The 18,184-nt window shown below is 41.2% G+C and overlaps 1 protein-coding gene across 1 annotated transcript in view; it reads left to right on the forward strand.

Annotated features, from left to right (window-relative positions):
- Positions 1–14,316, forward strand: part of CDC5L (cell division cycle 5 like) — a 56,403-nt gene extending 42,087 nt beyond the window's left edge. Inside the window, exons 15-16 of the mRNA XM_066251632.1 lie at positions 5,106–5,318; positions 6,398–14,316. Of these exons, the coding sequence (XP_066107729.1) occupies positions 5,106–5,318; positions 6,398–6,502 (318 nt within the window). The 3' untranslated portion in view covers positions 6,503–14,316. The remainder of the gene's footprint in view (positions 1–5,105; positions 5,319–6,397) is intronic.
- The last annotated feature ends 3,868 nt before the right edge of the window (positions 14,317–18,184 follow it).

Genomic DNA, 18,184 nt, shown 5'->3' on the forward strand with positions numbered 1-18,184 from the left:
AACTTTCTTTCCTCTGTAAAATTTTTCTGAGAGGTGTTTGCTTACCTGTAGTTTTATGTAGCTTAAGAATTAAAGAATTATGAATTTAAAAATATAAACTCGGGAAAGTAAAAGCTTTTCTGAAGAGTCTAAATTCTTCTAAGTGGGTATATACAGGTTAATGTCTAAATTGGAAGCATGATGGGCAGCTCCATTAATCAAGGTCAGGGGTCCCCAAACTACGGCCCGCGGGCCGCATGCGGCCCCCTGAGGCCATTTATCTGGCCCCCGCTGCACTTCTGGAAGGAGCACCTTTTTCACTGGTGGTCAGTGAGATGCATCCTGTGCTCCTGGAGTACTGTATGTGTCGCTCACGGACAGTACTACTTCCTGTGATGCAGGATACATGCGTCACGGCTCCGGAAGTGCATCATATCACTTGTTACAGCTAGCAGTGACAAATATGGAACCCGGGCATTGACCATCTCATTAGCCAAAAGCAGGCCCATAGTTCCCATTGAAATACTGGTCAGTTTGTTGATTTAAATTTACTTGTTCTTTATTTTAAATATTGTATTTGTTTCCGTTTTGTTTTTTTCCTTTAAAATAAAATATGTGCAGTGTGCATAGGGATTTGTTTATAGTTTTTTCATAGTCCGGCCCTCCAACGGTCTGAGGGACAGTGAACTGGCCCCCTGTGTAAAAAGTTTGGGGACCCCTGATCAAGGTTTTATTTACCTGTGTGTAGAATAATTTGTCAGTGAACTGTCTGGTGGCGTCAAGCCATTTAGTCCACTGCTTGGATTTCTTCAGTCGTGTTTGCACTTATGGGGTTGAGGCAAGGAGGACTTCCATTTTATTACCAGTGGCATGGCCCGAGTATTAGACTTTCAAGTAGGACATGACTGTGTAACTTCATCACTTAGTGACTGGCTGTGTGGCCTAGGTGAGTTACTTAACCTCTCTGGGTCTCAAGTTTTTTTATCTGTAAATTTTGGGTAGGTAATAGTTTGTAATCTTGTGGAAGTGAGAGTTTGAGATAATGTAAGATTGAGTGAGATACTGTGTACCCAGCAGGTAGCAAGTTTTAGTGAATGGGAGTTTTCTCCCATGTCTCAGGTTTGTATCATCCTTAGAGTTATGTAAGTAGAGGAAACTTGGTTTGAAACTCTGAGATATGGAGAAGTAACTTCACCTTGAACAGCAGAGTGGCTAAGTTTTTATTTTATAAATTTTGATGACTGTCTGAAATTTGAGACATAGTTGATCTTAGGACAGAGATTAAAACTAAGTCTGATTTTGGTTAGTGTAAATGGATTTTACATAATTGTGGATTTTAATTTACCATTTTATATATACAGTTTGGTATGTTGAAATGGTTGACATACTTGTACATTTTAATGTCTACATTACATTTCATTGTATTGGCATTGCCATGGTTTGCGGTGTACAGTCTTAAAATAATTAGCCTTTAGAGTAGATACTGAATTTGAACTTTAAAACACCGCTTATTATGGGAATTTAAAAATATATCCAAAAAGTAAAAGTAGACTAGCATAGTGAGTCCTCATTATCACCACCCAGCTGTGACAGTCATCAGCTCATAGAGCCACTTTGTTTCAATTTCCCCTTCCCCATTATCTTGAAGCAAATTCCAGACATACTATAAAACAGTTATGGTGCATGAAATTTGTCACCTTGTTTTTCTTACACATTTATATGTAGATTTATTCATCTCCTCTTTTAAAGATTTTTATTTATTGGTTTTACAGAGGGGGGGGGGAGTGGGAAGTATCAACTCATAGTTGCTTCACTTGAGTGGTTCATTGCTTGCTTTTGTGCCTTGAGTGGGCAAGCCCAGGGTTTTGAACCATCGACTTCAGTGTTCCAGGTCAACAATCTGTCCACTGTGCCACCACAGGCCAGATTTCATCTCCTCTTTTTTTTTTTTTTTTCTTTTCTTTTTAAGAGAGAGAGAGAGATACAGGAAGGGACAGATGAGAAGCATCAACTTGTAGTTGTGGCATCTTAGCCCGTTGCTTCTCATATGTGCCTTGAATGGGGGGGGGGAGTGCTTCAGCTGAGCCAGTGACCTTGGGCTTCACGCCTGCGACCTTTGGGCTCAACTCAGTGACCCTGAGGTCATGTACATGACCTCACACTCAAGCTGGCAAGGCCACACCATGCTCAAGCCAGTGATTTTGGGGTTTCAAACCTGGGATCTCAGCATCCCAGGTCAAAGCTCTGCCCACTGCACCACCGCAGGTCAGGCAGCTCCATCGCCTCTTTTTTTTTTTTTTTTTTTTACAGAGACAGAGAGAGAGTCAGAGAGAGGGATAGACAGGGACAGACGGACAGGAACGAAGAGATGAGAAGCATCAATCATCAGTTTCTCGTTGCACATTGAGACACCTTAGTTGTTCGTTGATTGCTTTCTCATATGTGCCTTGACCGCGGGCCTTCAACAGACCTAGTGACCCCTTGCTGGAGCCAGCGACCTTGGGTCCACGCTGGTGAGCTTTTTGCTCAAACCAGATGAGCCCGCGCTCAAGCTGGTGACCTCGGGGTCTCGAACCTGGGTCCTCGGCATCCCAGTCCGACGCTCCATCCACTGCGCCACCGCCTGGTCAGGCTCCATCGCCTCTTTTAAATTGAATTTTACTCTTTCATTTTGGCTGTAGTCAGCTTTAATTATATCAAGTGTTGTCCTACTTTAAATTTGTAATGTTGTAGTGAACTTTAGCCTTATTAGACATGTAGTGCTGATATTTATTTGAGAGAGAGGCAGGGAAAGAGAGAGAGAGAAACAGGAACATGGAACTGCTCCTGTATGTGCCCTGACCTGGGAATTCAGCCGGTGACGTCCAGCTCTGGGAGGACGCTCCAACCCACTAAGCTATCCAGCCAGGGTGTTTTTGTTTTTGTTTTTAATAGAGCGACAGAGAGAGGAAAGGAGAGGGAGGGGAGAAGGAAGGGAAATATTCATTTGTTCCACTCAGTCGTGCACTCATTGGCTGCTTTCAGTGTGTGCCCTGACCAGGCCTCGAACCCGCAACTTTGGTTTCTGGATGATGCTCTTTACAGAGCTAACAGGCCAGAACCTGTGCTGATGCATTTTTAAAGCAAATTTCTATTGTAACCATGTTGGGAGGCTTGTCTTGTGTCAAGTGAATAAAGTATTTAATCCTAGCTCCATTATTTTTGTTAGATGTTTTACGAAGACTTTGATGTACCTCTAAATGCATATAAGGATTTAAAAAAATTTTGATAAACTTTTGGTAAATCTACTATAAATGCAGTGACTTAAAAATTATTTTGGGGGGAGAACTTTTGGTAAATCAGCCTTAAGATGCAGTGCAGACTTCTTAAGTCTATATATATGTATATTTTTTAAATTTTGTTTTCTCAAAATAAGTCATCCAGAGCAGGTGCTAATGCTTCATTATATTTCTTTTTTAAAGGCTTAGAAATGTGGGTCTGGTTAAACCAAAGTCGTGTTCTTCCCGAATCTTTCTTTTTAAACAATACGAGTTTGTCCTCGGTGGCAGTGGGCCCCAACCTCTTTTGGGCCACGGACCAGTTTAATGTCAGAAAATATTTTCACAGACCGGCCTTTAGGGTGGGACGGATAAATGCACAAAATAAAATTATGCGACCAGCGTAAAAACTGTGGTATTTTTAAATATAATTGTTGAACTTATGAGACAAGCATCAAGAGTGAGTCTTAGATGGATGCAACAGAGGGAATCTGGTCATTTTTTAAAAATAAAACATTGTTCAGACTTAAATATAAATAAAACGGAAATAATGTAAGTTATTTATTCTTTCTCTGCGGACTGGTACCGGTCCGTGGCCTGGGGGTTGGGGACCACTGCTCTGTGGGACTTTAATGTTGTTTTTGTGTGTGTGGGGGGGTGTAGGGCCGGGGAGCTGGGGCTGATTGAAGGTAGTTCTGTCCCATGTATGCTTCGGACAGACGCCGCTTGATGGAATCCGTTTCATAGGGGCAAGGTGGGAGGCAGGGTAGGGAGAGGAAGTAGGTTGAGGGAGGGAGGAAAGGAGGAAAAGACAGTCAAAGAAATCAGCACTGATTTAATAATTATTCCCAAGGCTTTGACCTCACAGTTTTAAGTGTGTGTTGAAAGCAAGCATGTGCAGATCACTTTGCAATCTGAAGTGGTTCAGTTGTGAGATGTAGTCACACCTAGAGAAGGTGTGTGCTGGGGGATTCTGCATACATCCCTCTGGTTCCTTGTCAGCCACCTCTCCCTGGACCTTCTGAGCTGGGGTTTTCTCTGCCCTCATGTACCAGCTTTAGAATTTTGTTCAAATCTCTCTTCTGTTAATGTCTCTCTCTGTTCCTTTGTGAGTTTATACATTTTTAAAATTCTTTCCCCTAATTTTAGAATGGTCTAAGGAGGCAGCCCACCTGTGTGAGAGAGAGGAAGGGGGAGAGAGAAAGAAAAACCCATTAACTTGCTGCTCCACCTGTTCATGCTGTCATTGGTTTATTCTTGTATGTGCCCTGACCAGGGATAGAACCTGCAACCTTGGTGTGTTGGGATGATGCTCTAACTAACTCTCTTCCCGACCAGGGCTCATTTTTCTTAATTTTATGTTATTCTCTTTCTTTAATGGGTTATATGATAAGTTGAGGATTTTTACATTATAAAAATAATCTAGTAATTTTACAGTTTGAGGGCTTGTGCTTTAATCCCAATTCTGGTACATTAATTGGATATTATCCAGTTATTTAAAATACACATGTGTAAGCAGAAGTACACGTTTGAGAGAAGGTGGTGAGACTGAGTCACTACCCAGTTCCCATTCGGTGCCGATTAATGTAGAAGTTACGTTTAGCCATAGAGATGAGTTTTTCCATGCTATGAAATTCAAGCGTGCTTTGAGATTGAATCATGGGTAAAATTATTATAAATAGGTTATTTAGGACTGACCTATAAAACCCCTCAGGTATAAGACAGATCCTCCTTAAGCCTAATTTTGTGATACAGTAGCTGAAGTATAAGGAACTCCTAATGTACTTCTGCTTTGAACCAGAACTGCCCTTTTTTAGTCTTATTATTTAGCCTGCTTTTCTCATGTGTGCTAATGTGATGTTTTCCCAGATAAACAGGGGTCACATGACGACAGAAGCCAAGAGAGCTGCAAAGATGGAAAAGAAGATGAAAATTTTGCTTGGGGGTTACCAGTCTCGTGCTATGGGGCTCATGAAACAGTTGAATGACTTATGGGATCAAATTGAGCAGGCTTTCTTAGAGTTACGCACTTTCGAAGAACTCAAGAAACATGAAGATTCTGCTATTCCCCGGAGACTGGAGGTAAGATGACTGCCCTGAATCATTGCCTAGACAAACAGTGTTGAAGAATTGCCCAGGCTCTCCTTCTCCCCTCTTCCTCTGCAGGCTGTCGTCTGAAGTTGATGCTATCTGACTTTTCTTCATTGAGAGCCTAAACTTCTGATCTAGCATTGCCTGGGTGTTGATGGATAGACCAGGCCAGTGCTGGATACAAAGGCTTTTCCTTGACTCATTTTTTGTATAATGATACATTATGAAATGGAATACGTACCCTTATATCCCATTCAAATGGTACATTAAACCAGTGTCTTTTGCTTGGTAATTTAGGATGATGTGTATATAGTCATTCCAAAGCATCAAGTTCCTTTTTGGTCACATTTAATTTAACTATTTCCCAAGCGTGCGTGGCAACCCCCCTCCAGATAAAGTGCAGGCAGGGCCTAAGTACATTTGTGGGTATTGGTAGGACAATAATGGCTCATTTATTTTTAAAATTTTTAAATTTTTAATTGATTTTTGAGAGAGAGACAAGTGAGGGAGAGGGAAGAGAGAGAGTGAGAAGCATCAACTCATAGTTGCTTTACGTTAGTTGTTCATTGATTGCTTTATGTGCCTTGACGATGGAATTGGGGGGGGGGTTTCAAGCTGAGCCAGTGACCCCTTGCTCAAGCCAACCACTTTGGGCTTCAAGCCAGCGACCTTTGAGCTCTAGCCAGCAACCGTGGGGTCATGTTGATGATCCTGTGTTTAAGTTGGTGACCCTGCGCTCAAGCCAGCACGACCTCAGGGTTTTGAACCTGGACCCTCAGCATTGCAGGTCGATGTTCTATCCACTGCCACCTCCAATTAGGCGTGGCTAGTTTATTTGACATAGAAGATACAAAAAGGTGGTAGCAATATGACCAATCAAAGAGTGGCTGTAGTAGTATTTAGTATTTGTTTTATAGCAAAAGTAGCTAATTTTGTTTCTCTTTGGGCAATACTTGCTTCTAAGAGTCATGACTTAACCCAGCTGTTTGCAAAATGATAAAGTACCACAAAATATATTTAATTTTCAGTGTGATTACATATGAAATAATTAATATTTTTGTCTTTTCAAGTGTCTAAAAGAAGATGTTCAGCGACAACAGGACAGAGAAAAGGAACTTCAGCAAAGATATGCTGATTTGCTGCTGGAGAAAGAAGGTTTAAAAAACAAAATGTGAAGCACAGTTTGTATTCTGTCACAAGATGAATTAATTGCTGGTTTTCGTACTCTGGAAGGCTGAAGCTGATGTTTATCTTCATTGACAAATTTGCCCATGATATGTGGTTTTTTTGGTTGTTTATTTTAAATGATATCGATCTTACACATTCTATGTATAAAGACTTTAACTCCACAGGACATTTTAGGGTTTAAATTATTATGACAATCATTCTTTTAGCAGTGTCATATTTGCAAGTTTTTTTTTAAATTTTGGCCTTTATTTTAAAAGCCTAATTTTAAAGTGCTGCCTGTGAGTATACTCTTGAATAAAAACAAAATGTAAAAAATTGAGAATGTAGCCTTTTGTTTGAAGTAATTGGAAACTTAGAGTACCCACAAACCAGCAAATATGTACTCTGTCATATTTGATGAGTAACTCTTGGGTAGTCAAAATGGTGATCCAGTATCTTAACTGAAATCCTTAAGATGTGATCCTTTTGTGGCTTTGTTTTCACTATTTCAGTATGCAATGGTCATTTGTCTGTGTACTGTACTGACAAGATACCTCTGTTTGCTCCCTCCAGTATCATGTTAGGAACGTCTCTTCTCTGCCCAGCTACTTACATGTATAGTTTATGGATTAGGACTCAAAAGGTTTAATTTTCCTGGACGTATTAATTTCTTGTAAATATTTTTGACAAAGGCATTTGAAAGATTGATTTTAGCAAGGCTGTCAAACTTTATTAAAGCTCGGTGTTTATCTTAACAAGCCAGTCACACAAATGTGGAATTGGGGGAATGGATGGGTAGAGGTGGGAAAATCTAACTTCATAACAATTCATATGACATCTTTTAGGACAGTATTAGGTGACTACAAGTTCAATATAGGCCAACAGTATGTTGGACTCACCAAAAAATTTGCACAGTCTTAGAATATTAGGGACTTAAAAGGGAAGGAGGGTTTCATTCATTCATTCATCAGGTATTTAGTGACTGTATACCTGGTGTAGAGTCCTGGGGATAGAACAATGAATAAAATAGGCATAGTTCCTGTTTTGTGGGGCTTACAGTAAATTTCAGTGTTACTGAGTGACATTTATGTTCTAGGCACTTTTAAGTGTTGGAGTTAAACAGTTACAAAGACACAGTTCTTGCTGTCATGGAGGTAACATTTGTGGGTGGAGATAAACATATAGGGGAAAGTGTCCGATTGTGAACTTTAGATTCTCTGGAGGGAATTAAAATAGGGTGATGAGAAACAGTGACCTGGTGATTCCTTAGGTTGGATGATTGAAGAGCTCTCCAGGGAGGTGACATTGAAGATAGGGTGTGACTGACATCTTAGAAGGAGCCATCCTTGTTCGATTCAAGGCAAGTGCAGTGCGGCAGTGTGAATAGCTAGCACTAAGGTGTGTCTGAGGATCAGCGAGTCAGTGTGGCCAGAGTGTCAGTGGTGTCTGTATGAAGCCTGATTGTATGGGGCCATATCTATAAGGAGTTTGGGTCTTATTCTATGATGGGAAGCTTTTCCTTCTAAGCCAAGGAGTGACGTGGTCAGATTTGTTTTAGAAACATCCTGTAGCCATACTGTGGGTTATCTCACCAGGCTGAAATAGGCACTCCAGTTAGGAGCCTGTTGCAGTAATCCAGGCCAACACCATGATGCAGACTAGGACTGGAGCAGCCCCGATGGAGGTGTGGGAGGGACTGAGCAGCAGGGGTTCTGGTCAGGTGTCAGTTTACATTTCCTGGTATCTGCTTCACTCTGGTACTTCTTCCAGTCATCTTGCATGGGCTTTCTGGGAAATTCTTTGCTATCTATGAATAATGATGTTCTAACAGTCTTATTTAATTCTTATTGCATGTTTTGTTGGCTGAAATGTTTAGAACAACATTAGACAATGCTTATAATGGTAGACATCCTTGTTTTTTTTACTTTGATGGGAACATCGCTAGTGTTTTTACCTTTAGGTTGGCTGTTTCGAGTCAGATATTCTTCATCTAAAAAGGAAATAGCCCTCTATTTTTAGTTTTTAAAGAATTTGAATTAGGTATGGTCCTGGAATTTTGTTAGATACACTTTTTGGATAGCTGTTAAGATGATTATATAGTTTTTCATTTAATTTGTTGATGACATATTAATAGATTTTTCAGCATAAATCATCCTTGAACTCTTGAAATCAGGTAGATCAATTAAAAAAAAAGAAAAAGAAAAGATGTCCAGTTTACTTGCATCTTTAAGTAGACTTGAATTATACAGATTTGAAATTGTTGGTCTAATAGTAGTAGTCACAACTCACTTTGATTTCAAAGTTTGAAGCAGTGCACGTACCGTGAGCCTAAAAATCAACCAAGAACGGCGTGATTTTAAGACTGGCCGCCTCAGTGCACTTGTAGACTGTTCTGGCTTCTGCCACATTGCAGTCCAGCGTTGACTTGGACACGGGCATGCCGTCACCCTTTGTTAGTGTCTCGTGGAGCCAGGGTTCCTTACAGCACCACTCTGAGAGCGACTTTGGTGACTACTTTAATATGCACATTTATCCTGTTCTCTTACAGGCCTTTATTAAGTGGTAGCAGTAAAACTAGTGTTGAAGATCATGTTTGAGTCTCAGTAACTTTGGGACAGAAATTAAATGTGATCAAGATCCTAAAGGAACTACCACTATGAGCAAGAGTCCTTTTTGAAATATCAGAAATAATGGTGAGATAAGAAAAAGCAGTCTCAAAGGAAAAATACACTATAGTGATTGTGGGCTTCTGTGGTCCCACTGTGTGCGCCCCATGTACATATATTTTTCTGGGAAAATTAGTTTTGAAATACGTGGTGTCTTCTGGAATGCATTTTCCCTAAAATGTGACTGCCTTATTGGTACTATAGAATTTGATTTGCTAATATTTTACTTAGGAAAATTGCATTTTTACATGAGTGAGTTTGGTCTTTTGGCTGTCGTCCAAGTTTTGACGTAGGGATTTTGCTAGCTCTGTAAAGCAGATAGGATAACTAAATATATTTTTCTATGCATTAAGCAGTTTTATTATAGCACAGGAGTGATTTGTTCCATGAAAGATTGAAGGACTGTGCTTATAAAACTTGAGTCCAGAGCCCTTTTTTAGAAAGAATTTCTTGATAAGTATCTGTTTCTTTTGTGACTATTAGTATGTCATTTATTTTGAAATATAAGTAACTTTAAATTTTTGTTTTCAAATGTATTTTTGCTTTTGTGTTTATTATTTACTAAATTTAGGTAATTTATACTTTTCTAGCAAACTTTTCATTTTTTAAGAAATTTAATGTATTTATTAGCAAAGAGTTTTAATTAGAATAAAAAATTTCTATTAAATTTGGTACTTCTAGGTTAAAAGAAATTTACCTTTTCTTAGTTCCACCATTTCCTATTTTTTCCTTACTTAGACTTGCTAAATATGTCTTTTTTCTTTTCAAAACACCAGTTTGGATTTGTTTGTCAGTTGTGATTTTTTATTAATTTCTCATTTTGTGTTGATTATTTTTGTTTTCTATAGATACTATATTTTCTCTGTAACGTTTTGAGTCTGATGTTCATTTGGTGATTTTGTTTGTATACCGATGAATGTGTTGAAAGCTGTTGCTTATCACTAATTTCAAATCTGTTACACCCCAGCTATGCTGATGTGTTTTGCTTTCTAAGTTGTCTATTATTGTTTTAAATGTTTGCTTTATTAAGAATATTCAAATTTTTCTGTGTAGTTGACTTCTATTTTTCCAGTTTTTGCCACTTGTAGGATTTTTCTACTTTGTGGAAAGTATGGCTTATATAGTTTTTGCTTTTTAGAATTTATTGAGGTTTAGGGGCCTATCTTTTAAAAAAAGGTATTTTCTGGATGGTTTTAATGGTTTATTCAATTAGTGTCAGACAGGTGAACATGCATTTACTCAACCATTTTAATTACATTATTCCAATTTTCTTTTCTTTTTTTTTGGTTATAAACTACCATAGACTGGTAGTATTGTCTTAAAGTCTCCTAATATAGCTATTTCTCTGAATTTTATCGTTCATCTCTAGAGCTTGTGCTTTGTGTATTTTGATACTATTATTTAGTGTACAAGTACTTGTGCTGTTAGGTACAATTCATGAGGCAGACTTACTAGTCTGTAAAGTTATTTTTTTGTCCTATTTATGTTTTTGCCTTGAATTTTACTTCCAGACATTAGAATATTTCCCCTTTTTTTGTTGTTCATATTTGCTTGATAAATTGATTTTTATCCTTTCATTTTTTACTTTTATATAATTTTTAGTTGTCTCTTAAACAGCATGTCTTTTTATATTTCAGCCAATTTGGAGAGTCTTTGCATTTTATGAGGGGAGTGTAATCCATTTGCTCTTATGTTAATTACTGACTCTGATCTTCTGTGAGCCTGTCTTATGCTTTCTCGCTGATTCCTCTCATTTCCTAAATGGACTGTAATTTCCTGGCTTTAATTTTCTTAGTGATTTAGAAAATATACATCCTCCTTTAAACTTTACAAATGATTATGGTATCATTTAGGGTTCAGAATCTATTCAGGAGAAAGAAAGCCTACCAGAATTTGAACAGGGAAATTTCTCGGTATTTATTGATTTTAGAGAGGAGAGAGAGAGAAAGGTGGGGCGGGGTGGGGGGTGAGGACCGGAAAGCATAAACTCGTTGCTGCTCGTATGTGCCTTGACCGGGCAAGCCTGGGGTTTCAAACCGGCCACCTTGGCATTCCAGGTTGACGCTTTACCCCCTGCGCCACCGCAGGTCAGGCTGAACAGAGAAAATGTAACATGAAGAATTACTAACTAGCAAGAGGGGATTGCTTATCCTCTCAGAGGGGCCGAGACATCTCTCAGGAATGCAGGACTTGCGGGTGTAGGGCAGCCACTGCTTGTCGACTGAGAGAGTGCCCGAGGAAGGGACAGACTTGGAAGAGCCCCTTCTTTCCCTGCAAGGCTGAAATGCAGATCTCATTGAAGGAAATGTGTGGCCCACTGGAAGCAGACATTTGCTGAGGTGCCACTGTTTGAGGTGACCGGCAGGGCATCAGGGAAACTCGAAGTCACTTGCTGAGGTACCAGTGACATTTGGAGGACAGCTGCTTCTGGGGCACCAGACCAGCAAAACCGGAGAATGTGCACCACTGGCTGGTAGGGGCGCCCCCGGCTGGCAGGAAGGTGACATGCTGATGGTGACTCTAGGGGCACGAGGGAAAAGCTCTGTGGCCAGCAGACGGGAGGTCCTTTCCACTTGCAGTGTCTGCCTTGCCGCCAAATGACAGCGCCTAATGCGTCCACTGGCAAATAAGATATGTTTGTTATAACTTGAGTACCATGAAGCGGGGCAGAAGGGTGGATTTGCAGCTGGCTCAGTAACCATTGTTTTTCAGAGTCACACTCAAGCCTCTATTTTTCTTAGCAGCTGAGTAAGGAATGAAGCCGGTGTCTGAACCGCCTTTAATTCCGTTAACAGCTCCTTTCCACCGCCATAAGGGGACTCTTTCTACAATAATTTTAGTCTCTGGGCAGTCCCCAGGGTTGTGTGCTCTTCTGCCGTGCACAGTCTATTCAGGGGAAAGAAACCCTACAGAGTTTGAACAGGGAAGTTTCCTGGTACTTCCTGGTTTTAGAGAGGAGATGTTTACTCCATCTGGTTATCCCTGTGGCCAGTCTGGGGTTTGGGTCCAGGCTTTCCCTCTTCCTTGGAAGTGTTTCCTTGTTCCTATCCTTCCTGCAACGGTCCGTCCGTCCTTTGGGTCCCCTTTATTCCAGATGTTCAGCCAAAGCAAAAGACAAGGCGGGGAGTTCAGCAATGTTATCTCTTTAAAAACATTTTTATCAGCAGTACATCCGTATGTTTTACAAAATTAAACTCTGGGATGATGGTGATGGCTGGAATAGAGCAACCAAAACCCCCAGCCAACATTTACAACATAACTGCATGCCATGCGGCCCTGAGTCTGTGTGGGTGGGGATAAGCCAATGGGACCTACAGAGGGCACAAGACCTGGGTGCTGTTAAGTCTGCAGGAGCACGCGGAGGCCAGAAGGCGTCTGACGCCCAAGACCAGAGGAACCCTGCAGTAGCCAACAAGTATTCTTGGAATGAGTGGTAGACCGATTTGAGAACAGTGGCTAAAACTAGAGTTTTGCCTACTGCTGTAGTGGGCGAGCTAAAGGGAGTAAATAAACATGTGAAGACAAATTAGCCTCAATGATCAATGTGCATTTCTTCTTAGATAGGACTAAACATTTCCGAAGCCTTCCTGTCTCAAGGCAAGATTTTTTTCCTTTGGTGGGAAAGTACAACTTAGTACTGGGAATTAACATTATCAGATATAACATATTTGTTGACCTGCCATGTTGACTAGTGCTGCCCAACACGGTACCACCACACTACAGGGGACTGTCAAGCCCTTGTCCTGGGGCTGTTCACATCACCATGTGCTGAAAGGAATTGACTGGATTAGGAAGACTTAGTATGAAAAAAATCTCACTTAAAGTATTGCTTACATGTTGAAATGAGAATATTTTTGATAATAGTGGCTTAAATAAAATATATTATTAAAATTAAGTCCACCTGTTTTCTTTCTACTTTTAAAAATGTGGCTAGTAGAACATTTAAAGTTACATATGTGGCTTGCATTATATTTCTACTCCTAGCACTATTCTAATTTCTTTGTTATTGATTGCTAATTTAATTCTACTGTGGTTTGAGAACATACTCTGGATGATTTCAATCTTTTTAAGTTTATTGAAACTTGTAAGACCCAGCATATGGTCTGTTTTGGTGAATGTTCCTTGTTCACTTGAAAATGTGTATTCTGCAGCAGTAATGTTCTATAAATAACAATTAGGTCACACTGATTGGTAGAATTCAGGTTTTCTATATCTTAAAGTGCTTTTTTTCTCTCCACTTGTAAGTTGCTGAGTGAGGTATGGTGAAATAAGCAACTGTAATTGTGTATTTGCATATGTCTCCGTTCAGTTCTGTTTTTGCTTCTATTTGGAAGTTTTGTTACTGTCTACATACACATTTAGGATTATTATGTTTTCTTATAGAATTGTCATTTTTGTCATTATGAAATGTCCTTTATATCTGGCAACATTCTTTGGCTCGAAGCCTACTTTGATATTAATATTGCTACTCTAGTTACTTATGATTAGTATTTGCATGATATATCTTTTTCCATCCTTTTAGCCTCTGTAGCTTTGTAGTTAATGTGAGTTTTTATAGGTACCCTATTGTTGGTTGGGGTTGACATGTATCTTAGACTGCTTAATGTTCCACAGGTCCTTGAGGCTCTGTTCTTTTTTAAAATGATTTTTCTCTTCCGTCCTTCATTTTGTATGAATCGTATTTCAGTTTTTTGAGTTTGCTGAACTTTGTTTTTGCAGCGTCTAATGTGTTATTCCTTTGCAGTGAAATTTTCATGTCAGATATATTTTTGTCTTTAGCAATTCCATTTTGTTCTGTTTTACAAAATTTCTCTTACTAGTATTCATACTTTACTTTACATCCTTGAGCCCATAGAGCATGTTTATAATGTTTTAATACCTTTATCTGTCAATTCCATTGTCTGTCATCTCTGGGTCTATTTCTATTGACTAATTTTTCTCCTGGATCCTGGCCATTTTCCAGTTCATTGGTCTAGTACCTACAAAGGGTGGCATACATTGTGAATGTTCCATTGCTGGCTTTGTTTTCTTTATAGTGGGCTTTATTTTAGCAGATAGTTAATTTACTTGGATATCAGTTTAATCCTGTTGAGGCTTGTTTCTAAGCAACTAACTGGCCATGCCTGTTTTTGTAAATAAAGTTTTATTGGAACACAGCCATGCTCATTTGTTCCTTATTGTCTGACTGCTTTCACTGCTACCCCCGGGGAATTGCTGAGTTGTAACAGAGACCATATGGCCTGCACAGCTTAAACTGTTTACTTGCCTGATTCTTAAAGAAAAACCTCGCCTACCCCTGCTTGAGTAAAAGCATTTATTATTTTAAAATGAGTTTATATGTAAATATCTAAGAAACATTCCCAGTTTTAATTTATACAGTAAATATCAATAGCTATGACCCAGTGTTTCAAAGTGTAGAGGAACCCTGAGGTCCCCCTGATTGAGACTGCCATTTTAAACTTGCTGGATGTAGTGAATGCCTTCTGCCTGGAGAACCCGCACTTCTCTGTGGTCTTTGATCGGAAGGAAGTGCGCTGTGCCTTGCTCTCCTGGGTCCTTCCAGCCCCACTGTCCTTTCCTTACTCTCCTATTGTGTTTTGAGGTTTTTCAACTGAAATAAGGAGCAGAAGTGACTAGTTAGATTTTGTTTTGTGTTTATTGGTCCTAGAGAGATGTGCAAAATACAGTTATGGGGGAACACTAATAAGGCAGTAAAATTTTATTTGGAGATGAGGTGACTGCAATCTCATGAGGGGAATAGATTTGGCCAAATAATGAAATTAATGTTCACGCCAAGTCCAGGGTCCAACCCTTTTACTTTTTTTTTTTTTTTGTATTTTTCCAAAGTGAGAAGCGGGGAGGCAGTCAGATTCCCGCACGTGCCCGACTGGGATCCACCCGGCATGCTAGCCAGGGGATGATGCTTTGCTTATCTGGGGTGATGCTCTGTTGCAGCCGGAGCCATTCTAGTGCCTGAGGCAGAGGCCATGGAGCCATCCTTGGCACCCAGACCAACGGTGTTCCAATGGAGCCTTGGCTGTGGGAGCAGAAGAGAGAGACAGAGAGGAAGGAGAGGGGGAGGAGAAGAGAAGCAAATGAGCGCTTCTCCTGTGTGCCCTGGCTGGGAATTGAACCTGGTACTTCCACACACCAGGAAGATGCTCTACTGCTGAGCCAACTGGCCAGGGCCCCTACCCATGCTTTTCCACTGTAACCAGCCACCCTGGGATCTGAAATCTCAGACCAGACTGATCCCAGAACACTTACTTGTTTTTAAGTAAAACAACTCTTTGTGTTACTGTACCTAATAAAACTGAGGGACTCACCTCCTGGAAAACTGGCATAAACTGGAGGTTTAAAGAAATCCACCATTTTGCCCTGGCTGTTTAGCTCAGTTGGTTATAGCAACATCCTAATATACCAAGGTTGCAGGTTCGATCCCCAGTCAGGGCACATAAAAGAATCAACCAATGAGTGCATAAAGAAGTGGAATAACAAATGTTTCTCCCTTTCTCTTTAACATCAGTAAGAATTAAAAAGAAAATCTTCATTTTGATTCATGAATAATTTGGAGGTTCTTTTTTATATATCTTGGAACTATGTCTTGTATGGATAAACTTTAAAATTGAATTTATGGAGGGGCAGCTGCATCCCCACCAAGCATTTGCCCCTCCCCTCCCCCCCCAAGAATATTTGGCTGAATGTATTCAGAATTGTCCTGGTATATAATGAAGAGGCTTAAATACAGAAGTTGGACCGGAGTTTGGAAGTGATGCATATGGCCTGCCTCTCGGAGGTGCATCACGGATCCATTGGAAGATGAAACATCTAATTTGCTCTGTGCTCCCACAGTAGCCCTTGCAGGGAAACTTAGTCTGACTATGAGTAGAAGTGTTCAAAATAATGTGGGTGAGGCTTACTCGATTACTCCAGTGAGAACTTTCTGATTCCCAACAACAACAAAAAAGGCAGGTCGCCAATTCTAGTTTTGTGTTTAAAGTCTTACCTGAAGAAGGAGAGGTCAAGAAAACCTGTCCAGAGTTTGGATTGGCTCGCCTATGAAATCTAGAAGTTTTTTAACATCCATAGAGGTGTCCAGTGTCTGTCCCCAAAGATCAGACTTGGTTCCTAAAATCTGATGGAAGAAGAAAGAACAGCAGGCACGTGTTAACTCGTGTTCAGCTGGCAGGACACTGAGCTTAGCCCGAGTGAGCCTCTTCTGTCCTCGAGTTAGGAGGAGCCCCGGTGAATGAACAGCTTCTGAATCCTTAGGGGATTGCGGCTTGGAGAACTGAGCTCGGAGGGACGGTGGCGATCTTAGTGATGATGAGCCTGCAGATGGGAACAGGCACTAGAGGGATGTTGGGGGCTCCACCCGCAGAAGTTGTCCATTTCAGGGGGAGGGAGGATGGAACTAGAGGGCGAGGCTGGGGAAACTCACGTGTGAAATTATTTTTCAAGTCACCTGTTTGGTTTTATTATCTGCTGGTGTTTTGCTTATTATATTCAAGTGTGAATTCTTCTTGCCTTTAATAAAACTAGGTTCTGAAGTGACATGCTTTTATGGTTGGTTAAAGAAGTGGAGGCACCTCTTCCAAATTCCAGCTGTCTCCTCTCAAAGAACCCAGAGGGTAGTCCCAAACGTGAGCCAGCTGGCTCAACCTACCACAGCTCAAGTGCCGCCTAGTGGTTGAATGAAGGAATTGCTTTTACCTGAGGGACCAATCACTGGTCCTTGTTGACGAAGACTCGTGACTTCCAAACTTGAGAAATGGAACATGTTCATTCTCAGCTGTCATCACTATTTTCAAGTGGACTTGCTTCTTTGGAAATCTTTATTGAGAACTAGATGAATTCCAAAATGATACCAGGTCCTGAAATCCCTAGCAGATAATAAAAGAATTAAAATAAAAAATGATTTTGCTTGATGACAAAACTATAGCAAATATGCACAGAGAGAAAGCTAAACCAAACCAGTGCTCTTTGAGAAACAGGTCATTCAACCTGAGACTTCAGCATCACTCAATAGAGCTGTCAACACCTCAGCATCCAGCCCTCGTAGAGCTCCCTGGGTGTTGATCAGGTAGTGGTCTGCGTCCCTAACAGTACTGCGACGTGGCTCTCAAGTATCACAACTGATTGTGGGCGGTTTCATGAGCATCAGGTGCCCGTGTGTGGCCTCTTCGCAAGCAGTCCCCTGGGAAGCCATGCACTAATCCAACAATGCTGCCACTGCTTCCAGAACAGGTCTCTGGAACTGCTTACAGGGGTTTTTTTTTTTTTGTATTTTTTTTTTTTTTCTGAAGCTGGAAACGGGGAGAGACAGTCAGACAGACTCCCGCATGCGCCCGACCGGGATCCACCCGGCACGCCCACCAGGGGTGACGCTCTGCCCACCAGGAGGGGATGCTCTGCCCCTCCGGGGTGTCACTCTGCCACGACCAGAGCCACTCTAGCGCCTGGTGCAGAGGCCAAGGAGCCATCCCCAGCGCCCGGGCCATCTTTGCTCCAATGGAGCCTTGGCTGCGGGAGGGGAAGAGAGAGACAGAGGGGAAGGAGGGGGAGGGGTGGAGAAGCAAATGGGCGCTTCTTCTATGTGCCCTGGCCGGGAATCGAACCCGGGTCCTCCGCACGCCAGGCCGACGCTCTACCGCTGAGCCAACCGGCCAGGGCCTACAGGGGTTGTTTTGAATACCTCCACTGGTACTTGGGAAGGACTGATCAGGGGGCATTTCCTGTAATGGGATTGGAAGGAGAGAGACAAAGGTAGGAAGACTGGTGAGAAGTTAATGCAGGAGTCCAAGAACCCGTGATGAGGGTAGAGGGGGAGACAGAAGACGGTGGATACCAGAGGCTTGGTGAAGGCAGAGTTGAAAAGTGTGAGGATATGGACCTGGATATGGACGCAGAACGGGCCTTGGTTAGCTGTCTCTGACAGGGACAGTGAGTATACCTCCAACAGGAGATGGCGAGGGAAACTCATTTTGGAGAAATGATGAAATGTTTGCTTGTAGTGGAAATATC

The sequence above is a fragment of the Saccopteryx bilineata genome, chromosome 1 (genome assembly GCF_036850765.1).
Source record: "Saccopteryx bilineata isolate mSacBil1 chromosome 1, mSacBil1_pri_phased_curated, whole genome shotgun sequence".
NCBI classification, from domain to species: domain Eukaryota; kingdom Metazoa; phylum Chordata; class Mammalia; order Chiroptera; family Emballonuridae; genus Saccopteryx; species Saccopteryx bilineata.